This window comes from Ammospiza caudacuta, chromosome 18, assembly GCF_027887145.1.
Source record: "Ammospiza caudacuta isolate bAmmCau1 chromosome 18, bAmmCau1.pri, whole genome shotgun sequence".
NCBI classification, from domain to species: domain Eukaryota; kingdom Metazoa; phylum Chordata; class Aves; order Passeriformes; family Passerellidae; genus Ammospiza; species Ammospiza caudacuta.
The window spans coordinates 10,044,513-10,072,215 of record NC_080610.1 but is presented as its reverse complement, the minus strand read 5'-3'; the positions used below and the strand labels follow the sequence as shown (position 1 = coordinate 10,072,215).

Genomic DNA, 27,703 nt, shown 5'->3' with positions numbered 1-27,703 from the left:
GGCTTATAAACAGGCAAATTACCAAAATGGTCTCTCTATTTATTTTTTTTTAATCAATGTAGTTTGGTAATTCATTTACTCTGCAACTTATTCATAAAGTGGCTTTTGCCTAAATATCTTTATCAGAAAAACTAGTAGAAGCTTCCAGGACATTAGCAACTTCATTTTTCTGATCTATATTAGACAGTAGAACCATTATCATTAGAATCAAAGACTTGATAAATCTCCAGTTATTTAGAAGAGTGGCAGAGAAAAGCCATATAAGAGTTCACTGAGAAATGATAAGTTCAATTCTCCTCAGGATTGCCTTGACTCAAACACTTTGCAGTCTCACATAATTACTCCACAGGTTACACTGCCATGAAATCTGAATTGCATAAACAAGTTCTTAAATCTATAGGTTTTGGAACTTATTTTCACTTGAGTTGTCTCTTCTCTCAGTTCTCTCTTCAAGGATCTTGAAGAGTAAGAGCAACTTAAAACTGAAAGATTTGAGGAAGAAATGCTAAATTTTAGACTTATTGGAAATAAATATGATTTTAGAAGACAAATCAGTTCTAGAAGTGTAATGTACACATTTAAACACGGCAGCACTAGTCCCTTGTCTCCTGAGAATCTTCAAAAATGACTATTGTGAAATATGCTGATAATAGTACCCTATATGCTCACCAATACTTGGATTTTGGATTAAACCATGAAGAAACAATGTGCTGCCATATAAAAGAGTAGAAACTATCTTTAAAGAAAATCTGTAGCCTCACTTTTCTTTGGCAGCAGAATTTGAACTTCTATTGATGATGATATTCCTCTGGATTTGGAGAAAAGTGCCCTATGAGGATTGCCTACATAAATGCCATTCATTCTGTTAGGATTTCAATGAAATCAACAGTCTTTATCCACATAATGTTTACTTGTTACACAAATAGTCAATATTTACTCACAGCTTTGTGCAAATGGCTTGATCAACCCTCCCATCAACAAACACATTTACATTTCACACCTAGAAAACCACACGGGGCACCGTGCTTAGAGGCAAGGTGACAAAGCTCACCATTGTCACTGTTGTCATCCACCAGGATGATCTCCTTGAGCAGGTGGGACGGGGTGTGGTTCACCACGCTGTGCACGGAGCGCAGGATGACAGAGAGAGCCTCGTTCACAAAGATGAACACCACCGAGATCTGGGGCAGGTCCTCTGGGTAGCTCATTTGCTTGCACCTGGAGAGGGGAAAGGCACAATGAAAACCCAGGCAGCCACTGGGAACCAAAACGGAATGAAGAGCATCCTCATCTCCTTGCTCTTCATCCGTGTAGACATTTGCAGACTTTGTCTTTTCTTGATGCTATGAGCTTTTATATTTTTCAGATTCTGTGCTGCTTTAGTGTGTAGTTCTGAGCTTCATATTAGGGAATGGTGAGCTCTCCTCACAGAATAGAGAGACAAAACAATTCCTTCTCTAGCTCGACACCAATGACAAATGATCCAAATCTCAGGCCCAAGAGCACAAACAATGTGTGCTGAAAAGAGAAAAACAAGGATGGGACTTCATAAGCTAAAGCTGGAATTGGACAATTAACTCCAAGATGCAAAAGGACCAGAACTTTTCAAAGATGACCAGCCATCCATTTTGTGACCATTTTGGTTCATCTTGGGTGTAGCCCTGGCTGGGCTCTTGTGCTGCCCAAGGTGAATCCATTGAGGCCTTTTAATGAATACCTACTTTATTCTTCGGCTCTGTCCAGACTCTATTCTAGGCCAGCCTTCACAAGGCATCATTCTAACCCCAAGGAAAGATGTGGTAAAGGCTCAAAAGAATCAGTCTGGTTTAGAGCAGCCCTCTCCATCAGCCCAGTGTATAACACAGGGTGTGTGCATGCACATGCTTTATGCTATCTGTGCATGCACACAGATTTGTAGCAGCTCTCCTTTCCTGTGAGGTTAAAAGCATCTCTTGAAAACCAAAGGACTATCAATTGCTCTGCTCAAAAATAATCTGGAGAAGGCCCACAATGGCACACCCTGGCTGTGCCTCCAGCAGCTCTGATGCCAACTCACAACTGCAGCAGAGCTTTAAAACCAGCATTTGCTCAAGCAAATTTAGCATTTGCCCACAGAGAGAGCACTTGCCACCCTTTCTGACTGCACAGTTTGTGCAGCAAGAACAAACACATGGTGGTTGTTGTACAGGCCTGCACTTGCTGAATTATCTGCAAACAGGTCTGCTCCCTCTGAGATGCTGCCTTGCTAGGCTGCTACATCCTCATTCACAATTTGCTTCTGTGCTGCTCACTGATATATATATTTTACCACAGACCATTTTGAGAAGAAAACCTGAGGCCTGGAGAAGTTGCACAGCACAGAGCAGAGCTCCTGCTTCCCAAGTGCTCAGCACATGCCCCTCTGTAACACCACACTGCCCTATTTCAGTGGGATTCTCCCCCATTAGCAAAGAGGCTAACTTTAAAAGCTACCTACCTGTTCTCACAGTCAAAAAGCCATTCAGAATTACCATAGCAATTGCTGAACTTGCTCTCTAAAATACTGCTAATGATATCACAGAAAATGACTTCTCCTGCTCTTATCAAACTTTCTGACCTCTATGCTCATTACTTTGGCATAACAATCACTTTTTTCCCCACTATCAGCAGTCATGGGGATAGGGCAGGTGACAAATGCTTGACTGCTGGGTAACCTCTGCAAGTCAGTTATGAATTCTAGTAAAGTTGTAATTATTCATAATTCCTGATCCCAGCACTATTTGCTCAGAGACCTGAGCACTCATCATTGATTCCAGTGCTACCATAGCTACTCACTGCCAGCCTGTGCCACACAGAGGACCACTGTGAAAAACTTCTGGCTAAGCAGCATTCTTACACAGCCTAAAAATAGGCCTGGAACAAGGAGAGAGGTTTTCAGGAGGCATGAATGTTCTGACACAGTCCCCTTTTTTGAATTTCTTTTTTGAATTTCATTTTGAATGCAATTTTCCTCTTGAGCACACTGGCTTATCAAAGAAGTGCATCAGGAATACTGCAGTAACAGGAAAGAGCCACTAGCTAAAAACATGGACCTTGCAAGATTTCCTGTGATGAGGGACATCTTTTACCTGACAGCAATTTTCTCCAGAGTCCCACAAATCCCAAACTGCAGCTCAGGAAATCAGAGCAGTCCCCAGGGAGTGGGTGCCCTGTTGGTGCAGGTGAGGCAGAGGAGGGAGCCCACCCCAGGCTATCCCTCCTCAGAGGGACCTCAGAGAATTAGGAATTTTGCTGAACATTTCTGAGGAAAAAGTATTTTTTTAATTGGCAAGTGAACTGAAACACCCGGCTACATGTTCCTGGTCAGACTGATAGGGTAACTACAAGTGGAACCAATTTCAGTGCTTTTCCTCCCACTTTAATTCAGAGAAGAAAAAAAAAAAAAAGAAAAAAAATCTAATTCTAGATTTAAAACCAGCACACCTGAACCATAATCTCCTAATTTTTGATTTATTTGTTCTTCATCACATTAAATCAATGCATTATTGTCCCAAGTGTGGCTCCATGGCCTCGCTGGTTCACAAGACTTTTCATGCCTTAGTTCTCAGTGATTACTTACACTGTAGGGCATCAGGGACTGCTTTAGATAAAAAGCTGGTTTGAATTTCTTATTCCACCTGGATGAAGTCATGCCTATCACTTCTCACTGCAACCTTTTGTCTCTTAGTTCTTCCCTTTTTTTTTTCTAGGACATAGTTGAAAAACTGCATTTTGACTGCATTTAGAAAGAGCAGTCCAAACAAAATATATTGGAATATCTTTGGTAGTGCCACTGCAACAGGAACACCTAGATACGAAAAAGCAAAGCTCAGAATTTAGCGGTAGTTTAAAAGCTGCCATAAATTTATTTATTGCAGTGAGGATGAAGAACAGCAAAAGCAGCTGTCCAGCTGAGCACTTTCCAAAGCACAGCAGTGATTTAAGGGTTTATTTCCTGCAGGCTTCAAGTCAACCTTGAACTCCCAACTCCTTAGGTCACTTCACAAAATGCGATTGATGTGCTGAGGTAGACAGGAGAAATTACTGGTCCACTACCAAACACTTCTGATGATGCTTGAGAGCATGAGCAATCCCAGTTAAGGTGTCTTTCCTTCAAAATCAGTGGGTGCTTTAAGTGCTTTGCTGGATTGCTGCCTGAGTTCTTCCCAAAGTGTTCTCTAATTAGACACCAGCCACAGCAATTTACAGTTAACACTTCCTTCATTCCAAGAAACTCTAACCAGGGTTTGACACTCCTGGCCAAACAGAGACATGGGCAAACCTCACCCTGCCAAGGCACACCCAGCTTTGGGTGTCACCTCAGCCACCTCTGCTCAGCCAGAGCCTCACAAGGGCTCTGCACTGGGTCAGTCAGTGGTGCCTGTGAAAAAGGGACACAAAGAGTGACAGAAATCTCCTTGGAGCAGCCTTGGACTGGCCCTGGAGGAGGCAGCAGGGGACAGCTCATTACTGAGGAAAGGGAAGGCTGTAACAAGCCAAAGGGAATCCTTGCACAAAAGAGCTGGACACAGAGAAAATCATCAGGCAAGAAACCTATGAGCTAATGATGGGGCAGCTTAGCACAAGACTAGCCACTTTTACTATTTCTTTTGAGAAGAAAATGACCAGAATGGGAAGAAATCAAACTGTACAAAATGCACTAGCAAGGCACAGCTTTATAATCCTTCAGCCTTACTGCCAACAGAACCATGGTAAGAAATTTGGAAATCATCCCTTTTTCAGCCCTGGTGCTGTGCAGTGCCTGAGTGTTTGAAGCTCCCAGCGCTCTGCCAGGAGCTGGATCCCACCACAGTCTCCCCTTCTCTGCACCAGGTCTGACCACACTGAACTGTGTGAAGAAGAACAATTTCAGCAATGGACAGCTGAAACCTGGCCTTGTTAACACCAACACTCCTGAGTTGGGGAAGAACTGAGTGCACATTTGACCTGTGTGGTAGCTAAAGATGGTGTGAGCTGGGCATAGCTCACATCCAATATTCCTGTGATTTTAAATCAGCATTCCGGACTGCCAGCAGGTCCCACAGAGTCCAAGCAGCAGAGGAGCACAGGGCTCCAGGGCACACAGGTACCTGGGCAGGGACACAATGCTGGATGCCTGCAGGACTGGGGCTTCCAGCAAAGGCTGACAGTGCCATGGCTAATCACTTCCATGGGCCAGCTGAGGATGGATTAAACCTGATGTGTGAAACAGCCCTGCAGGCTCCTCTCATACAGCATGCCAAGCATCAAACCTGGGGCATCCTGCTGTTGTCTTGGGAAAGGTCTTTGAGTGCTCTCATTCTGTATTTGCTACTGCAGAGCTTGGCTGGCAACCCAGAGGTATTTCCTTTCAGATCGTTTTTCTCTATTCTAGAGATGATTTTCACTCATTCATTCCCTCACATTGAACTGGCTCCTTAAATGAACATTTCCCAGCCAGCCTCCTGAGCCCAACTGTGAGAACTGTCTTGCAGGCTTCATAAGAAAATGGGAAAAGCTGTTTGGTTGGCAGATCAGAAACTTGGGGAAAAAATCATGTACTAATATAAAAAGGTCACAGATCAGAAACTGGGATATGAGAAAAACAAAAGGTGCTCAACTACACATGAACCTGCTCATGGCAAACTTGTAAGCTTGGAGGCATTAAAAGGAAGGAAATTTTCTTCTGGCTGGAGCTTCATTCCCTGATAGATGTATTTACTCTATTGGTATCTGATCCAAGAGAAACACGTGAAATCCTCTATTTATCAGGCTGCTCTTACAGTCCATTTGGGTTGCACTATTTTTTGTGAAGGACTGTCACTGCAGCCGTGCAGGCAGTTCAATGCGTTACCAAAAAAAAGGAGAAACATCTTCCCTGCTCTATTTCCCCTGCCCTTTTTTCCTGTCTCTAAACTTGCTAAACTCCAAAAATGAGTTTTGCTCCGCAGACCTTAATATACTGAGTTTGGAAATGGATTAAGCAATGCTTTTAGAGATTTCTGACAGCTTTACCCTTCAGGAAGAAATGCAAACAAAATTAAAGCTGCTTCATGAATCTTTAAAGTGTTTAATACAAGATACGTTTTTCCAATGAACTACTGGGACGGAGATGACTGAAGGTTCCTCTCCTTCACAAACCTGATGAAATTGCTGGGCTTGAAGAAACATCTGCAGTTCTGGCAAAAAAAACCCTACCCCTACATGATCTGTACCTTGAAAGCTTCAGAATGATCTGTGTTCATGTTTTATAGCCACAGCAGGAGAACACGTTGGAATAGCTCCTTATTTGGTGCACGATCAATGAAAGGACAAAGATAAATATTTTAAAAGATTATTGAACTCTTTCTCTTTAATGCTAACAAATACTGCTTTTAATCACTAGGTCAATATGTATTTTGAGCCCTGTTAAACCAAGGGCTCAGACTAATCTTACCTACATGGTTACCTTTTAGCACCTAAATGCTACTGTGACTCCTATAGGCACAGACGATTTACCACAGCTAAATCACTGAATTTAATGCCTAGCTTAGTGCCTGATTTCTTTCTCCAGAAACCCACTGAGGCTTTACAGCTAGTGCTGGATGCAATAGTAACTTTTGAGCTGCAGAAATAAACTAACATCGCCTTCCTCTTCCACACTGGCACGGCAGAGGAGACGTGACAAGCTGCAAATGTCTTGTTCCCCAGCATGGATCCAGCTGCTGACCAGTCTGCAGCAGCAGCAGTGACAGCCCACAAAACTGATTAGCTTCATGGATCATGAATCTGTCAGCCAGAGGCTCCAACTCCTTCCTAATTAATTCTCCTTCTCGGCAGAGGATGTTAACTGTATTATGGCACAACATTCTGTTGAGGGCGGATTTTCCCGCCCTATCCAAAAACCCAAATGGAAAATTTTTGAGTTCAAGGCTTGCTCTTGAACTTTCTCTCCCTGTTTTGCAGCTCAGGGGCATTTCTTAAGAACACATAATATAAATTCATTTCCTATATATACATTATATACTCAAATATATATTCATTTCCTAAGAATAGATAATATAAATACAACTGTGAACAAGAGAGCAGTGGTACAGAACACTGATGCTCTATGCACCTTGAGACAAACAGCACATTGTGTTTACAAGTAAGGTAAGAAGAGAAAAGAGCCATTTTCGGAAAAAGCTTTGAAATTATGGTGATACCAGAAGATACCTTCCCAGTCTGTGGTCCTTATAGAACATTTCCATTTTGAAATATCCCACAGCAGAAAAATCTACACCTTCTTCCTGAATTTGTTTGGAGAATTGCAGGTACAAGATACAGTGCAATTCTTGTTGGTGCTGTAAGTCTGAGGAAACCCACTAAAAGAACTTTTTCTCCATCTTTTCTCATATAGAGTTTCTCATATACATTTTCTCATAAAGTGAGATCTTAAATCTAATCCATACTGTAGGAATTCCCACCAGCTTTCACATGTTCCTTGACATATTTTTTTCTTATTTTGCATCCAAAAGTCTAGGAAAGAAATCCCCTACACTCATGAGAAAGAAACCAGGCCAAGTCCTCACACCTGAGCTAACCTCAAACACCTCCTGTATCAAGCAAAAATGTCCTTTCATGTCAACCACAAACAAATGACTGCAATGTGCAATGAGTTTTCCAGAACACATCTGGTCATGGGAACTTCCCACATTCCCAGGCTGGACAATTGGATTTGATGTCTGTAGGATTTGCAGACTGAAGAACAGCAGCATCCTTCCTAAAATAACTGTCTTTTGTACCTTAGGACTCTTCACCATTCTATTTCCCACAGGAAAGACCAAATTTGCAGGAATTTCTGTCCTATATTATTTCTATGAAGGAGAGACCCCTCTCACCTGGACACAGGTAGGTTAAAGCTCTCCATCAATTTTCAGTAACACGCACTGGACAAGGGTTCCCTGAGAATGACAGATTTGTGTTTTTGTTCTTTTGCCTTTCTTTTAAATTCCAGGCCAGTACAACTGTGACTAATTGCTCTGCTCATAAAAACCCAACACATGTTTGTGCCTTTTGTTTTATAACATGTTTGCTCTATTTGGTTTAATTCCTCCTTTCTCCAAGCAAATTATTTTTATATTTATAGTAGAAAGCCCTGAGAACTGTCAATCAGTGACTGATAGCACACTATATATGCATAGTTAACATATGCAGCAAGATGACTCTACTTGTAGAGAATATTAACCCTTATATTTAAGATTATTAGACTCTTCAAAAATAGCTGCTGCACACATAAAATAAGAGGCCTTCTATTTCACTGAGCTATTTCTGGTTTTCCTCAGGCAAACAATACCAGAAACATGCCATTATGTCTAATACCCTTATTGATTTATACATATAAAAATGCTAAAACTAGTTTCAATCACTTTTAAAACAAGCCTCTTTATTAACATGAAAAATGACTCAAATCCTGTGCTCACATCTTTCTGTAGTAAAAAGTCTTTGCCTTTTTTTTTTTTTTTTGGTAACTTAACTTGAGTCACTAATATGTTTTGAAATACCATCTGTAAAAAATTTCCACTCTATCCCCCAGTGTGCCTGTCTGGATCTGCCTCTGGCTGTATGCATGCTGCATCACAAAGCATTAGGCTCATTGGAAATTAATGGAGAGGCTGAAATCTGCTTTCAAATGCTTTCCAAAAATCCCCAAAGAAAACAGATCCCCTGTGCAACTTTATTTTTAATGGTGCTGCTCTTAAATTTAAGGAGGAGCTGAGCTAAATTCCAAGTGACATGTATTCTGCCTCGTTTTAGGTGAATAAAACAAATGACCTCTTTAGTGATTCTCAAGATTTTGCAAATATCTTGGCCTCTGTTCCAACTGGATTCTTAGCTTGCATCCTTTTAGACTAAAAGGTAGAAAAGAATTGTCTTTTTAATAAAGCCATAAAGGCAGTCTTAGAAAATTCTGCTTTGAGATTGGAGAGCTCTCTGAAGTTAAGTGAAATATAAAAATTGGTGAAACTGATGAAACTATATTAAATAAAGGCCAGACTAAAGGCATTGTGTCAATTTGATTTGAAGATCTTATCAGCAAAATACATTCAGGAAAACACAACCTTTTGTGCAACTTTTTAAAAACTTAATTTTGAGAACTACGTTGTCTGTGGGGAAGAGAGAATATACACTCTCATTTCAGCTTTGCCAAAACGAAAATCTCGTATTTCAAACAGGGAAGGCTCAAAAAGAGCCATCCAGAAAGCCAGATGATGTTTTCCAGGGTGCATTCAGAAAATTGGCTGCTGCCCAGTGTCCCCACTCCTTGTGCTGCCACCAAGGGTCATTGCTCTCCAGCAAGCCATGTGAAGCCATTCAGCTGCACTTCCAGCAGTGCCTGTTAGCACTTTTCCCATCAAAGGAGTAATTTTCCACTCAAGGTGATGCATCAAGATCCCAAAAAGGTTCTTTGTGGCGAAGGGATAATTAATCCCAGCATGTCTGCAGGGAGTGAGATGGTAACAGCCCAGATATCCAGCAGCAGTGTCCATATCTGCAGGCACCACCTCCTCTGAAGCTCCTCTCCTGTTTCCTACTGAGCCCGTGCCACACATAAAGGAAAAGCAGTGGAATTGGTGAAATCAAAGGAATTATTTTCAATAAATAATGCATAAGAGTAAACTCACCCTTTTCCATTTGCACAGAAGAGTTTGCTGTACCTTTGAAGATATTTGTTATTCAGATAATAATATGTAAATACAGGAAGTTATCCTTGGCTATTAAAAATGTACTGCAAGTGTTTAACATTAAAAATTCTGGATACTTTTGTTTAATTTTGACTATCTCTCTGCCTCAGCTGGTGTTGCTGGTGCCGGACAGAGGCTGAGTATCAGAGTGTTACCTGGAAATGTAGGGCAATAAAAAAGTTTTCAAGGTAACTGCTGCAGAGCTCTTCATGAATTTCATTAAGGGTTTGCTGTCACGTTGCAGTGTAGTGGTAAGGAGGAGAATAGAGGAATGCAATATTTTTCCACTATCACTTCAGCTAACAATGTTTTTTATGGTCTGGGGAGGATATACAACCACGTTTGGCAAACAATCCCTTCTTTAATAGGCTCCAGTGTATTTCACAGGAGACCAGCTTTAATCTCTGGTCAAATTCAGTTATGCAGCAGAATGTTTCTTTCTACCTATGTACAAATACAGGATAGTTGAGGGAGTAAACCACCAAATGGGAGGTCAGCCATAAGCTGGACAAACTCCACCACTGCCTGCCAAAATTGTAGTGAGAAGCTCTTTAATCCTGACTTGTCCCAACTGCTTTGAGGCTGGTTGGAGCCCAGCAAGGTAATGATGCTCCCCTGGTAATCATAGCACTTTTCTCAGGTGGTGCACAAGCTCATTGGACTAACCAGCAATAGCCTTGAAATGTGAACAGTAGTCACGGGCTTCCTCCTACTTTAAATGATCAATTCCTATAAGAGTAAAAACAGAACCAAGTTTATGGTATGTGGGAGGAATTATGGTTCAAATAGAGCAGTGTTCCAAGAACAAATGCATAAAGAACATTGATTTAGCACTGAAAAATGGGAGTATTAAATCCAGGATGTTTAGATGCTTTATATGGGATTGAGGAGAGAGCCTGGTGGCAGCAGCTGAGTGTTCATAAAAAGTCTGAGTCAGGCAGAGAGGACAAAGGAAGGTGCATGTGCTGTGTGTGGGTAGGAAGCTGCCTGACAATCAGATGATGGAGCACATCCAAAGCTCTCCATGAGCTCTAGGTCAGGATTCCATAGGATAAATCATTAAGTAAGAGCAGCCAAATCCTAAATCCTTTACTCTCCCCACATCTTCCCCAGTGACACTTGCAGAGTTGTTCTCTGTGCATTACAACTACTCTGTGAAATGTCCTGTTCAAGGAAAGCACCTGAGATTGTCTTAACTTCACTGAGGTTATTCATACACTTAAAGCTAGGAACATATTTAAGTGCTTCATTGGACTGGAGCCTAATTGCACTTTTATAGCTTTTGTTTAAATTAAAGGCTAGTTAGAGGTGAACAGCACAGTATTCAACAATTTCATGCACTTAGAAGTTAAATGTTAACAACAGTTCCCTTCTAACTACTTATGTTGCTTCAGTCTGTATAACTTGAGAAAACTCTTGTGTTTTTATTTAGTTTTGGTTACATTTAGAAATGAGAAAAGTTTTTAAAAATCCAGCCACATTTACTGACTAGCGCACAGCTAATACCAGGAGCACACACTTTATAGCAGCAAAACAGTGCAATGCATGGAGATTTTTTATATTTATGAGCTCTTATCCTAATGTGAAGAAAAAAAACAGGTCAACATGTGCTTGCTTTTCACTCAGGTTGACAGAAATTCGGCACACATCCTAGACCAGGCAACAAACTTAAGTAAAGCTGTGAATTTGAGCAGGCCAAGGACACTCAGAGCCTTTTCCTGGCTCTGAGATTTGGCCACTGCAGCACTTCAATGTTCCTGCACAAACCTGCTGATAAACTACTCCCCACTTGTCTGGTATCTTTTCTATCTTGTCCACAGGCATTTTAAATTCACATCCTCAGTGTTTGCAGAGTTAAATTAATTTGCCACCACAGAGAAAGGCAGCAGTGAGCACCACCACCTGCGTGCCCAGCAATCCTGCCCTTCCTCATCCCTCATCTGCAGACACACACATACAACCAGATCCTTCCAGGCTGTTTGCTCAGCCCTGCACTCAGAGAAACTTTCCCCCCAGAGCTTCCCTGGATTTCCAGCTCTGTCAGGCAAAGGAGGGGAGTGCTCCTCTCTGAGCAAGCAGAACACAAATTCCCTGTCTCTTGGTACACGGGTTAATAACTCCAAGGCAATGAGGCAATGGAGTAGCTGGAGGTCAAGCATTTGTTTTCAGGCAGTGTAGAAAATACAGGAGCAAAGCTTCAATGTCATTTTTATCTTGGGTTTAATGTAAACATCACCATGACCCTCTGGGAGAGCTGTGTCCTAATGAAACATCCTCAGCAGGGATGAAAGCTTGCTCCAGTCACTGAATGAGAGCTGCTCACTTTGTGGATGGAAATAACTAAAATTTATGCCTTTCCTCTGAAATTTTAGGGGTACAGACTAACTTAGCAACAACACCCCAGGGTATTTTAGTGCACTGTTTTAATTATAATTGCTGCTATTAATATGCCACCATTATTCAAGTCTGAAGCACTGTGTCTGCCTGAGAGGTGTGTTTCATTCCACCCCAGAGGCCAGCCCACTGCTGGGGCCTTCAGAAGACAAAATGCATAAATGCAGACTAACATAAGTCTGGTAGCATAGAATAAATAATACACTCACCCCCTGGAGCAAAGAAGAAAATAAACTAATTAAGGAACTATTTGACAACCTGAAGGCATATCTCACACAGGTAAAATGCAATTCCAGAGGGTTTCTTCTCTAGAAGTTGAGAAACAGGGAGCTTGTGCAGAAGTAATAAACAGAAATATCTCCAGTAATTTAAAGCTGAGCCTGGAGCCTCACTGATAAATCCTGACACACCAACACCACCTGAAATTGTGGGTGCACTTAAACCAAGCTCCTTTGGTGCTGCATTCAGCCAGGTGGCCTGGGCTGTCTGAGGTTTGGTTTTGAGACCACAGCAGAAGGTCTAGAAGCAATGCAACAGAAGACAAGAAAATTTCAGAAAGCAGAAAACAGAAAATAGAGTCCTCATTCTTCAATATTATAAAACTTTCAAACAGCTGAACTGGCAGGTGCTGTTTCAAAGAAACCAAACCTTGGAAGGCATCTAGGTCAAGCTAACCAAGACAGGAGCTAACATTTGCCAGCCTGTATCTGTCAGGTACTTCTGGCTCTGGCTACTTTTAAGAGTCTCTTACTTTTATTAGCACTAAATTCACTCAAAACCAGAGACACAGGCAAAACAAGCACGAACTGACACGATTAAAATGAAACGCTGCATCAACCTGGAGTTCACAACTCAGTTTTATTTCAGACAGAAGAGTAAATTGTCTGACATTTTGGCCTGCTCATGTTTTTACCACAAAGACACAAACAACAACAACAACTAAAAAGCCTTGAGGTTATGTGACCTGAAACCTTGACTTTGCTATGCTATGAAACCTATCCAAATAAAATAGGAATAAAAACTTGCTAATTTTTAAAGCTGCATCAGGAAGACGTCTGGAGATAACACCTCACACTGTCAGCAGAACTAAATTTGCATAAACCTTTTAAGAAAGAAATAGGAAATATTATTTCAAACCGTTAGAACTCCTTCAAAGCCCTACAAAGAATCTCAGGTATAGTGTAACAGAGCTACATGCAAGGAAACATAAAAGGAAAAGAAATACCACCCTGAATTCATTGCCTGTCTTGTTCTGTTACTTCTTTTTATCCTGTAATGTGATATCATGGAGTGTAACATAACATGACAGTTCAGAAATTTACAGGAATATCCTTTTCTCCCTGGAAGTGATAGCAGGCAACAACCAGCCATGGGCTCAGGGGAGGGAAATGAAAGAAATTCTCAAATGCCAGCACACAGCTGCAAGCCCTGGCTGGATCTCAGCAGTGCTTCTGCACTACAGATATGCATTTACCTATCAAAGAACAGCTCACAGAATTTGTGGACAGCACCCTACCATTGCTCTTCTTTAGGAGGAAATACTCTTTCTGCCATGGAAATACTGTGGCTTTCTGGTTTCCAGCTCAAAAAATTACCACAGTCTCTAAAGCATACTTTAAAGGGAAAAAAACCCCAAAAAACTCAGTGGTGCTTAAGGTGAATGTGCAGGTCACATGAGACACATTTAGTGTGAGGATTGATGAGAAAAACTGAGGGATGCAAAGCAGCTTTTTGATCATTGCTTCCTTTCCTCCCAGCTGACCAGGCTGCCCATGCTGGCAGGTCATTCTTCAGTGAGTGTTGCTCGTACAGAAATCTGGTCCTGTTTCTGCATGCCTCAGAGCATGTAACACTTTGGGCTGGATTCACTGCAATCCTGTTTGGGCTGGATTCACTGCAATCCTGTTTGGGCTGGATTCACTGCAATCCTGTTTGGGCTGGATACACCTGCAATTCTGTTTGGGCTGGATACACCTGCAATCCTGTTTGGGCTGGATAGACCTGCAGTCCTGTTTGGGCTGGATTCACCTGCAATCCTGTTTGGGCTGGATTCACCTGCAATGCTGCTTGGGCTGGATTCACCTGCAATCCTGTTTGGGCTGGATTCACTGCAATCCTGTTTGGGCTGGATACACCTGCAGTCCTGTTTGGGCTGGATACACCTGCAGTCCTGTTTGGGCTGGATTCACCTACAATCCTGTTTGGGCTGGATTCACCTGCAGTCCTGTTTGGGCTGGATACACCTGCAGTCTTGTTTGGGCTGGATTCACCTACAATCCTGTTTGGGCTGGATACACCTGCAATCCTGTTTGGGCTAGATACACCAGCAATCCTGTTTGGGCTGGATTCACCTACAATCCTGTTTGGGCTGGATTCACTGCAATCCTGTTTAATCTGGCTGCCCAAGTTCCTGAGGAAGGGACCTGCAGAGGACATCGCACCCTGCACATGATGAGCAATGCTGCCATGGCATCTCCATCCTCTACATAGGCAGCCAAGTCCATCACCCCAAATTAGATGTCTAATTTCTAGTCCCTGTTATGCAACCCACCTTAGGTAAACTATTCATGTATTCAAGAGTACATTCTGGTGCAGGCAAATTGCAGGGAATGGCTTCCAGCCTCGCTGCATTTAAACACAACATTGCAATCAGTTATTTTTCATACTCCCTAGTTAATCAAATTCAGCCTTCACTAAATCTACATTTATTAGTGCTGACAGTCATGCAGAACTTGTCTTCAACAATTAGTATACACAAAGGCACTGCAAAAATGTAGAAGTGGAAAATTACTGCATCTGAACATAAGGTGGCTTTTTGGAAAAGGTTGTTCATTTTTATGGTTCTTTTTAATTTAGCCTTTCTGGTGCTCCTTTCATCCCACAGGTCAGTGTTAATAATCAAGACCTATGTTATACACTTTGCAGTATAATTAAAGTCACTACTTAATTGGAAAGCCTAGCACTAAACAAAAGGGAATCAATAATGAATCTAATGGGAAAAGCCAGAGAAAACATCTATTGAATATCAGGAATAACTGTGAGACACTGCCATGTGTCCAGCACTGCTGCTATGGAGACAGCATGGAGCCTGCTGATGGGAGGCTCTGCTCATGAGCCATGTCTTGCAAAAAACTCTGGTACTGGCCTCAAAAAGGGGATGGAAGCTTTCTCAATATCTTTTTTATTATTACTGAGTAACACAGTCACTGTTTTTACCTGCTCCTCAGTCTTCTCACTGGAGTAATTTAAGATTGTACAATTAACTAAAAATATAAAGACCTAAAGGTGGTCTGGGATTTAGGAGAGCAAGGTTTGAGCCCACATTCCACCTAATCAATCATTATTTGTGCAAGGTGAGCAAAGCTCCAGAAGAATTTGGGAGAAAACCTGAAATATCTTCACAGACAGGGTCAGGTCATGACTCCAGGACTCAGCTATAGAGGGAGTGTGCTGATACAGAGCAGTACCTATGATTTCCTCAGAGTTTTCTTGCCCAGCCAAAGAAAAAGGTGATTTTTCTCTCTCCTTTGAGGGCTTTGCACAGTTCCAGCCTGAGCCCCTTACAGCCAAACAAGAAGCATTTCCCAAAAGGCAGAGCCAAGCCTGTGGCATACACAGGGATACACAAATAAGCACAGCTGGCCCAGGGGCAGCACTGCGAGTGAATTGAGGCTGTCAGCTGATATCCCAAATGATCTGAGTCAGAACTCCAACACCAAATGCTGGGGAGGAGCTGGTCAGAGCCCAGCTCACTGCAGAGGAGGAGCACAGGGATTTACTCAGTCCACACTAGCTCCTCCTGCTCCTGGGCAAGGCCAAAATCAGCTGAAATTGGCTGCATCTCTCTGGGGCTGCAGCTCCGCTTGTTCACACGGATAACGTGCATGCAAAGGGGCTCTTTGCAGGGAATTCACTGCCCGAGGAAAATGCCCAGCCCATGTAACCTGACAAAGCTACATAAACTCCCAGAACATGGGTCTGCACTGCTCTCCTTCACCCTGCTCAAAATCCACATCTGGACATTGATTTGGGATGCAATTAAAACACTTCAGTTAGTTTCATCTCTCACTGAATTTCCCTCCAATAAACAATCTTAATCTGTTGCCCAGAGGTGATTCTGTCTGCTCCATTTTCTCTCTCTGTTTTTTCCTTCTCTCTGCTTCAATTTACGTCATATGTTCAGAGTGGCCGAAAAAAAGTATTTTTCAGAATTTTAGCATGGTTTTTTAGATTGATTGAGAGTGGGTGCAAAAAAAAAAGTCAAATGCTTTTCTATGAAAAATAAGCCTAATTGAAATCATAATATCATGCCTATACTTTGATTGCGAAACACTGTTCTGCTTAAAAAAACTGAAATGCTTAATTTCAATTAATGTTTCATTAAACTGTGACCTGATACTTAATCTGAAAGTATTGGTAGAAGCTAGTAATGGAAAATTCATAATTTCAAGAGTGATTTTTTAAATGGGAAACTAAAGGTTTCATTGGTCTAAACTCCTTGTTAAAACAAACATTTCACAGAAGATGCTCAGCCTAACACAAAATATTTTTAGGCAATTTTTTTTTTCACTTGTCATTTTCTGCTAATCAGAAATTCTGATTGCTGGAAAGCTCTGGACTTCAAATATTCCTTGTGAAAAGGCCCATTACACTGCACTCTGGTTAACCTGGAAAGGGTCTGTTTTAATTTGGAGCTTCTTGTGTCACTTCTCTAAGTGGCTCAAAGAACGCCCAGCATCCCTAGAGGATTTGAAAAAGCAGGTCATGAGGCAGAGCAAGCAGCTGTGGGGGGAAAACCAAATAACCCCAGACCTAGCCTTGCCCAGTGCACTGATCCAAAAGCTGATGCTCTGTGAGAGCCATCTGCCTTTGTGCCCTGCTCCTGGAGCCACGTCCAGCAGAGCATGGGGGTCATCCCAGCCCAGCACTGATAACCAGGGCCATCCAAACCCAGCACTGATAACCAGAGCCATCCAAGCACAGCACTGATGACCAGAGCCATCCAAACCCAGCACTGATGACCAGAGCCATCCAAACCCAGCACTGATAACCAGAGCCATCCAAACCCAGCACTGATGACCAGGGCAATCCAAGCCCAGCACTGATGACCAGAGCCATCCAAACCCAGCACTGATGACCAGGGCAATCCAAGCCCAGCAATGATGACCAGAGCCATCCAAGCACAGCACTGATGACCAGGGCCATCCAAACCCAGCACTGATGACCAGAGCCATCCAAGCCCAGCACTGATGACCAGAGCCATCCAAGCACATCTCTGAGCCTCCTCCACCACAGAGAAACTGCATTCACACCCCTGCTGGGGCTCCAGAGAGCTGAAACAGCACAGGGGCTCCCCAGAGATGTGCTGCCCAAAGAAAGGGTCCACGTTGGAGGTGGTGGTTCTGCCTTTTCAGAGAGCTGGAGCTCAGTGGTCACTGAAGGCTTCCCCAGCTGCTGGCCTCACTGGAGCTGCTGTTATTAAACCTTTGAATGAACAAATCAGAGGTCTATTTACCAAGCCTGCCCCTTCGGTAACATTATTTGATCAATGCCGGAATTCTTTTTGATAGGTAATTAAAAAAGCTTTTTCTTAGGTATGGAGTGGATTGAACCATTAATTACACTTCACAGCCCTAGAGATGCAATTCTTTTGCTATTGTGAAATGTCTATGGCAAACCACAAAAATGCTTGCCTCCATAAAAGAACTGAATAAATGAAAGCAATTTCCTCAAGACCCAGATTTCTCTGAGTTTTATGGCTAAAGACTTGAGTTGCCACAGCATTAATAAGTTTGTTCTTTAGGGCTGAATTTTCTCAATACAAACGTCCGTGACTGTAACACAAAGAAAATATCTTCTTTGGCTGATAGAGCCAGCAGACTGAATCCATATATTAATATTATTGTTATCACTGAACTGCCACAATGCACTCTGCATCCAAGTTGCTCAAAAAAAGATCAGTTAAATTAAAGATCCTCACCAAGCAGCGACAATTTTGTGTAAAAGCCAATTTAGCCATTATGGAAGCTGCAGGATCATATTAACTTTTCTCAAAAGTATGCATAATGCATGACAGCAAGTGGTTTTGACAAGTGCCTGAGTGTGTGTGTCTGCGTGTGTGGATGTGTCCTGCATGTAAAGAAAGCCCTGAAGTAATTTAAGTTACAAAGTCAAGTGATAGAAAGATAGAAAATGCTGGATTTACAGGTGTTGCACCTGTTCAGTTCAACCCCTTGCTATCCAGCCTGTGCATCAAAAAGAGCAGGGGAATTGAGGTTATCCTGAGAGACAATGCTTTTGTTTGCAAGCATCTGCTTAGCTGACACTTCCCAATTTTCCAGCATGCTACACTGTAAAACAAACAGCTTTTGTAAGTTTGGGGGCCTTTACCCCATCTTTGAGTGACATTCCCTAAGGTTTTGGACATTTCTACTTTCTTTAAGTTTGATAAAGTAAAAAATCTACTGTCACATGGGGCTTCAGCATCTCTGCCTTCATGCATGGCTGGGAGGAGTTGAGTCTGATCCTTTGTTACTGGAGCAGGGGCTGATATTTTGGCTAGAGCTGGCAACAGAGGAGGATTTTATTCCTCAAAAAAGTCAGGAAAATGAAAACTCTGCCAGACTTTTGTAGCCACACAGGGAAACCTGCTCTCCTCTGCCCAGTGCCTGCAGGGGTTTGGGTGGCTGACCCTGGGAAGAGCAAAATCTCCACCAAAATCTCAAAATGAAAATCTCCACCAAAATCTCTGCTCTGTTGCTTCAGGTCTGATTTTGACTATTCAGCCAAACATTTTCCCTTTGAAATTATGGTAAGAGAAGCATGGACAGAGCGCAGCAGATTTTACAGCATTCCCAAGGGCAGGATTCAGGACAATTCTCCACCTGAACATACTGGGAGGGAAAGCTGCCAGGAATACAAGTTCTTATGCATTCCTACACACAAGGTTCATTGGCATCAGGAGATTATTTTCACTCAGTGCTCAGGTTTTTTCAATTATGACACTCATTTTATATATGGGAGAAGATATATGGAAATTACTCCAATAACACTTCACCATCAAATAACACTTCTCCCAGAGAACCACAGAACAAGCTCTAGCTTAGCTGTGTGCTTGCACAACAAAAATAACCTGTTCCTTACAAGAAAAGCTTCTCTTTCTTCCATTTCATAGAGGAAATAAGATGTGTTAGTGAGGGCTAGAAGTCCTGCTAATACTTTACTGCTGTGAAGAAAAATCAGGACATTAAACATTCTGAGCTGGCTGCAACATATTTTCTACAGTGGTATAGACCCTGAAAAACTTAAAATAATATATTATTTAGATAATATAATCTCATGATATAATCTCTAATAGATATTCAAAAATCTCTGATATTGAGAAGAAAAAGCTGGGATATATTTATTATGATAAATATGCTAGAATCAAAATGTAATTTTGTAATTATTGTGTGATTTGTAATCACAAACAAGAAGTTTACTGCCATTGCCTGTATTTGGCACACAAACAAAATCTGCTGTTGTCTCCTGTACCAACAGAAATTCGTATCCTAAAGAAAAGGTTTCTGGGCTAAAAGGAATAAAAGCAGAGGCAGCAGCAGGTAGGAAAGCAGAACAAAATGTGAGAAAAGCATCTTGAGTGCCCAGCCAGGCTTGAGGCTTTGCTGCAGTGGAAGGACAGGGGGAGGTGACTCCAATTCAGGAGCTTCTTGGTCACACTGGCTGACTCTGTACCTCTGTAGTGCAACATATTTTTAATTTGCTCCATGGGGATGAAAATACCTCCTGAAAAGCAATTAAACTGCCAAGTGTTTATGAACCTATGCTTGTGGATGGAATTGAAGGTTTATTCTATCAGAATGAGAGAGTGGACAATGGTGAGAGGGGAGGTCAAATGAAGTAAAATACAATATTTCTCATCAAGCTTGGAGTATTATAAGTCCTGAGTTTGCATACTGAAATCATGTTTACTTTCATAAATTTTGCCTGTGCAATGTAGACTTGAGTATAAATTCTCCCAGTTCATATCTTTAATACTGGTTTGTGAAAATACATAGATTGAATATTTCAAATGGAAGCCAGAATGGGGAGAAAGCAGTTTAATACTTTGGGAATGCAAATTCAGATGGTTTTATTCACAGGCTGGCCATGGACTTTGTACATGGCCTTGGACATCGATTCTACCTTGGTCCTCAATTTAAAAATCAAAAGCCCTCTCCTTTAAAAAATGAACAGCTCTGTGAATGACATGAATATAAAGCACAAGCAAACTGACAAGCTCAGCAATGGAGAGGGGAGACCCTGGGCACAGAGAAACTGGACAAGAGTGGGATTTCAAATTCTGTCTCAAGCTCTTGGAGATTCAGTTCTCTCCAAAACATAGAGTGTCCAAACCAAAGAGTCAAGCTCAGCTTTGGCACATGTCCTCCTTGTGCTGGGGGCCACAGAGCTGGGTGTAATCCCAGGTGGGGCCCCAAAAAATGGAGAAGGGCAGGATCCCCTCCCTTCCCTGCTGCCCATGGGGACGGATGAGCACAGGACACCTTTGGCTCCATGAGCTCCACGTCAACAAACACCCCCACATCCTCCTCAGGGCTGCTCTCAAACCTTCTCAGTGGGCAAAATCTTCTTATACAAAGACCTTCTACTATCTCCATTCTCATTCATTTTCCATAGCAAATCCAGCCTGAAGGGTTTTCCTGTGACTCATCTGCAGACAAGTGCATCAATTGCAGCCTCTAGATCTAACCAGAACCAACTCAGGAGTGTCCAAACATGACAAGGGAGGCACTTCTCCCAGTGACACAGATATTTAATCATCTGGCATGGCCTGATGAGATACCCACAATGAGAATGTCAAAAAGCTCATCTGAGTGACTCATCAAAGCTCCTCAGCAAAACTGTGGGAGAGCATAATCTGAAGTGAAACATCCCTGCATTGCAAAGGTTCTCATGCCTCTGAGAGCTGCTGAGCTGGATTTGAGCTCTGCAGCCTTTGCTTTTGCATTTCCCAGCAGAACACATCTCATTCATCCTCATCCCCCTGCCCACAGCAGCAAATAACAGCCAGGTCAAACCTCACCAAGCTCCATTTGTGAAAATTCACTTTGTCTTTAGGGTCTCTGGGCCAGATCTGATGCACAGCTCCAATATTTGCATAACTACAGATTTCCCCAGCATAATTCCAGGATGGATTTTATGATACATCAAGAGAGGAGAGATGAGACCATTAAACAAGTCAGTGTAGTTGCATCAAACATGGTATCGAGGCAGCAGATTGTTTTCTTTTTGCCTCTTCTGATACCCGAGTTTTGGTTTTTTTGTAGCAAGGGTTTGAGAAAACAAATGCTGAGTCAATACTTCTGAGATCAGTTTAACACAGCTAAAGAAATTTGTAGTTAAGCTGAAGTTTTGTTTTTGGCAGCTTGAACTGCCTAAAATCCTAATTCAAATGCAATCTACTCAGAGACCACAGCTGCTTAGCTTGGCTAAACTTTTCTCACCATTTAATAAGATACTTTTTTATTTAACTTTCAGTTCTGCCTAGGAGCCCCAGAGGGTCTTTTAAAACAGAAGATTATTATTAGAAATTAATTAAGTATTCTTTTCAATTCCATCTCCTGAGAGCAACTAGGCATTGTTGCTGATCTCCTCTGCATTAAGACATCACTGATTGTCATTCATGGGATGATAGTGTGGATGTCTCATCTGGAAAATATATAACTCCATAAATATGAAAGATTTGAAAGTTATTTAATACAAAATATAATAAATCAGTGCAAATAATAAACATGTAATTGCAATGTCAAGCACAGCACAGGCGTGTGAAGACTATAAACAGTGGAATAAAAATAGACACACATTCCAAAGACAAAAAAAAACCTTCCTGCAATTACAGGACCCCGATGGATTGCATTTAGTCTATGTTTCAGCACACTGCAAACCCTGACTAAACAATTCTAAGAATATCAAATGCAATTAAAGACAATTGATTTGATAAGCTGGGGTTATTTTTAAGGGACCAGTGACTATAAAGAGTTTGTTGCACTGTCTCCCTCCCATTGCACGTGACTACAGGAAGCACAGACTAAATCTGCCACCTCTGAAAGCTTTTTCTAAATGAACCAAACCCTAAAAGCACTGATATCCTGATGTAATTTTTGATCTGAGGCATTGAACATGCATATTAATGTACTACTGACAGAAATTAGCTATGTATTTAATTTGGCACTCCATGCTTGAGATGGCAGTTGGTTTATTTCATTTTCACTCAGCTCAGGGTGTCTGTAAAAGTAACTGCTGTCATATTCCAGCCAGGAGGGATGTGAGGAATGCCACCATGGGTCAGCAGAACAACAATCAATCCCTTGCTCCAAATAATAATAATAACGCAGAATTCCACTTACTTTTTAGGTCTGTAGTCAGGGATGGACCTGTCCAGTGATATCCTGTCACTGAGCTGGGCATTGTAACCATACTCTTCATACTTAGTCTCTGATTCATGGCTGTCATCTCTCAGGGTGGCAGCCATTCCCCCCTGGCCCAAGCCTCCTGGACCTTCCACTAATCCCATGGGCTTTGCCAGACCTAAATGAAACACAGACAAAAAAAAAATCAAACTATTAATATAATAATATAGATATAATAGATAGAACCTTTTCTGTGACACAGAATGTTTTCAGATAAATGAGATCTGAACTCCCAGCTCTTAAAACCCTCATGACTCTGTGGAAATTATCCTCAGCTTACCAAACCAAAGTCCAAATCAACACATCTTGTAGTGTCTGTGCATAATGAGCAAACAATAAAGAATCAATTAGCAGCTTTCACGATTCCTTCTTTTTCCAAAATGGCTCATTATTGTTAAGATAATTAAGAAAAAAATTTTTCCCATTAGAACTGGAGGGTTTCCCCATGTAGCCCATTAAAGCTTCATTCATTTTAAGGGAGAGATGCTGAATTTCTACAACATGTGGGTGTGCCAGTTTAACTCCACATTAGTGTCAGTTCTTGGTTCTTGCTCTGTGACTCCAGGACCCTGCAGCCCTGGTCCAGGTTTGGCTCCTATGGATTGGTCACCAGCTTCTGCTGGGTGATAAATACAGGATAAATCTGATTTCACTGCCTGAATCAACAGATGGGTGATTTGGACTCGAATACCCTGCCTGCCCAGCCTCTGTTGCCACAAAGATGTGCTAAAACTATTTTAATGGAGCTGACACTCCACCTGGGAATCACTCCAGATTTCCTCTGCACTTCACATCTGACAAATGAAATATGTAAGATACTCAGCTCTGTAGAGCTCACAGCAGCAGAAAGTTTGGACACTCAGTAAGTGCTGAGAAATCAGCCAATTAATAATGCATTTACAGGTTTCATTCACTGGTCAACTCAAAAATAAAAATAAAAATAAAAATAAAAATAAAAATAAAAATAAAAATAAAAATAAAAATAAAAATAAAAATAAAAATAAAATCTATATAAAAATGCTCGTATGATCACATCACCAGGAACCTCTTCCATGGCAACAGGCATTTAATTTGGGGCTGAATCCTCAAAAATAAGCTCCTCAAATATCCTGTGTTTAATGTCAAAGCTCTCCTTTCCAAAAGGCTGGCTATCAGCAAGTCATTATAAGTGATAAAGTTATTTATAATAACCCTGGGAACACCATACAGGAATGTGTGACTCTCCCCCAAATCATTTACAACACCAAGTAAAGCAATTAGAGCTTGACCCACTCAACATGTTTCAAATCAAGACTTTTTCAAGAGGAAAATGTCATTATTTCAACTAAATTATTAAAAAGAAAGAAAGGAAACTGTCAGCATTTGGTAGCAGCAAACACACATGGCAGTACAAACGTGGGACTGGCTTCTCCAGGTGCCATTAAGGAGGGCAGATCAGACCCTTGAGAGGAAATTCTCTTTCACCTCACTGCAAACAATGTCCTTACTTGTTACAGCTCCATCACCATCTCTGTTTAATGACAGGACAGCCCATAGAGACATTGGTTCATTACTGATCTAAATGGGTAAAATTCTGCATTTTCTCCTGCAATGTTTATGACAAAATCCTGTGCTGAGATAAAGTGCAACAATATAAACAGTCACAAATTAACATAAGAGGAATTCTGCTACTGAATTTCAGACGCTGCTGACAAAAATACAAAAATGCTGCAATCAGTGGTGAGTCAGGACAGATCTTGCTTGTGTTTGTGTCTTTGATGCCTTCATGCTCCTCATCACCATGCAGTGAAACATGACTAAAACTCAAGACTAGTCTGGATTTCAAACAGAGAAATTCTTCTAGCTTATTAAATGAAGCACTTCAATCCATGCTCAGTATTCTGAAAATATTTTAGGGAGCTTCATTTTGAAGAAAATGGTCACTTTTGTCCTTTTTGTTCCAATTTAGGATGAGAGGCTACTTGGCATTTGACTTTCCTTTGGAAAAATTTGAGCAGAGGGCCCTGCATGCCTGGGCTGACAATGATTCCCTGCTTGAGTAATTACAGAAATTACATGTCTGAGACTCCACATCTCTCCCCACTCAAAAGGGGAAGCAGAGCAGCCCAATCTTCCTGCATGACACAGACTTAGACTTAACAGACACCAGCAGCAGTGATGCTGCAAGCTCTGCCTGCAATGCCCAATATATGGAATCTAAAAGGGGCTCAGTTTCTGAGAAAAGTCAGCAGTTCCCTCCAAAAAAAGAGTCAAATTAAACACTTTAAAAGTCAAAATCCCAGACAACTTGACAAAGCCTGTGTTCTTGAAAGACCATAATGTAGAAATTCATTTGATGATCACCTGGAATCATCTGGGCTATGTTCTGATGTAACATCAAAGCAAATTGAAGATTACTTCATTAAAATTAACTGACCTGCTTTAATGAAAGGCTCTCCAAGATGTTGTGTGCTCATTTCACTTGAAACAACAATCTAATTCCAGTAGTTGAGAACTTTATTCTTCATACTCTATGCTCTTGCAGTTTATGGAACAAAACACTTGAGCCTTTGTGGCACAAGTAATGTGAGAATGGAACTTCCACCCCACAGGAAGCATCAAACACTTGGATATTTTACTTCTGAGAGAATTGGTTAGACAGCCTGCCCAACCAGCCATGATGACAATAATTTCATATACCTTTTTCTAAATCTGATATTCTAGCTCTTTGTGCTGCTGATATGATCTTGTTGTGGGAAGGAATCATCATTTGTCTGACTTCCCCTCAGAGCATATTGCTGTGAGCTTTTTGCTCCAGCTACCACATTGTAGCTTAGTCTGACTGACAGTTACTCCAGAAATGCAGTCACATTGACCAAAATAAAGCAGCAATTAAATAAATCGTATCACATTGCTGCCTTCTTCCAAAAGAGCACCAAAGTGTCTCTGGAAGGTCTTAGGAAGAATGAATACATTGTATTTTATATATGTGCATGTGTGTGAGAGGCAGCAATTACAGGCAATGCTCCTCAATGCATGGTTGGTTAGCCAGACCATGCCTCACATATTTCCATTGCATTTTCCATCTCAAAGTTGATTTGCTGTTGCTTCAGCAATTGTCTCCTCAACAGAGAGCTTTCTCCCATCACTTTCTAGGTCACAGTGATGACTTGCTAACCCTCAAACTCACAGTTACTGCACTGGTCAGCCTTAAAAAATAAAAAAAAAAAATTTAAACAAGAAAAGGAGTTTCAGTTCAGCAGCATCTTCACAAAAATAGGTTGGTATCAAGAATTGGGATGCTTATCTTGCCTTTGGGTTATTCACCTGGAGCCCTAATTCTCACCCATTTTTCCACTGCATCAGAAGCCAACGAGGGCAAAGCACAGAGCCAGAGCAAGGACTGAGATCATGGGGCCAGCTCTGCAATGGGGATGTGCAGAAAGGGGATGCCCAGTGAGCAGCTATTCTTCAATCTATCCTTTCTTTAAATTTTCTGGACTAAAAATATCTGCAGCTGATACACTGGGAATGGTCACAGGCTGCTCCATGCTGCAGATGACAATGAGGTCACAAATAATTAGTGTCTGTCATTCATTTCTAATTTATTGCTCTCACTGCAGAGATTTCTGTGTAGGACAGAAATTGTTGGGAGAATGGAGAGCAGAACAAGCCAGCCTCAGTTCCTTAACCAGATTAATTACTCCACAGGATGCATCATTTTCTAGGAAGAAAAGAGATCTTCTATTTTTCATCATAAACCTTCTCACAATGGGAAAAGCACTAAGGAGATTTATATGAGAAACTATGGCAAAATCGAGATCAGATTATGGCTGTGATTATTTTACTATCATTTTTTTCTTATTTGCAGCCCAATTACAGGCAGCTGTAAATCAGGTTCAGCCAAGGTTCTCAGACAGAATTAAACTTCTGACAATTCAAAATAAAAATAAGTGATTGAAAATAATAATAGAATGTCAGAACAGTGGGAGAACTGCTGCAAAATCTGCAAAATGCCCTTGCTGGCCTGTCTCAGCCCCAGCTTGAGAAGGTTTAAACCCAGACTTCTGAGCTTTATCTACACTTACATCATCTGTACATTTAAACAGCTGCAGAAAATTATTTCTGTTTCTAGCCCTTAAAAGGAGGGGATAAAATATTTCCTTCTAAAACACCTGACATAGGTCAAAAAACCTGACATAGCCACCCAGCAATTCTACCTGTGACTCTTGAAACACTGAAACAGGAAACAAAACTCATCAGCAAACCAGTTGTTTCCTTCTTTCTCTAATTATTATTTCTCAGCTGAAAATACCACTGCATACCATTTAAAGCAAGAAAAATCTTTGGATCCTAGCTTAATCAAAATTAAAAAAAAAAAAGAATCAGGGACAATAGAAACTCCACATAGATTGACAAAGCTGACTTTGAGCATTTCCAGTTTCAGCTTTGCAAAGAAAAGAAAAAGGCTCAGAGATTCTGGACTAGGTTCAGTAACAGCTTAAACAAGACTCAGCTTACAATGTCTTTTAAAGCTATTTTTACATAAACCCACCTGTTTAAAGGCAGGAATTAAAGCAGGTGCAGCTATTGAACCAGCCCCAATGCTTCCACCTTGAATTACTGTATTGTGCTAATTTTGTGATCTTGTTCTGTTGCAGCTAGGAACTTCAGCTGAAGGCTAGAGCCTCAAAGAATGGCATGGAGTGAAGCACTGATCTTCCTCCTTCAGGAGCTGCATGTCAGAGTGAAGCAGGTGCACAAGGAAAGCAGCTGGTTGGAGGAGGAGGAGGAGGAAGAGTGCAATACAGGTGAGCTAAAGGTCTCAGCTCACCAGCTGTTTATAACTTCATTTCAGTGATGCCTAAAAATAACTGTTAGCTGATGATTTCTAAAAGAACACACACACACACCAGAGAAAGGCTCTCTGGTGTAAGCAGCCCCTTTTCTCTTACACACAGCCCCATAATGGCATAAATTCGGTGAATGCATTGGCAGTTCACTGCACTAATATTAAACCTGCAAAAGTAAAAACATTTTTCTGTTGCAAGCGTGAGGACCAACAATATGCAGGGAAAAAAAAATATCTTATTTGGAACTATTTCACTATTTGACAGAGTTTCAGCCAACTTTGCACACAGTAGCATGCAGCATGGGGAG

The 27,703-nt window shown here is 41.4% G+C and overlaps 1 protein-coding gene across 1 annotated transcript in view; it reads right to left on the bottom strand.

The window, feature by feature from the left end:
* The window catches only part of GALNT9 (polypeptide N-acetylgalactosaminyltransferase 9), a 130,450-nt gene that overhangs the window by 83,608 nt on the left and 19,139 nt on the right, over nt 1–27,703 (bottom strand). Inside the window, exons 2-3 of the mRNA XM_058816647.1 lie at nt 22,502–22,682; nt 1,052–1,218 (exon numbers count right to left, since the gene is read on the bottom strand). Of these exons, the coding sequence (XP_058672630.1) occupies nt 1,052–1,218; nt 22,502–22,682 (348 nt within the window). The remainder of the gene's footprint in view (nt 1–1,051; nt 1,219–22,501; nt 22,683–27,703) is intronic.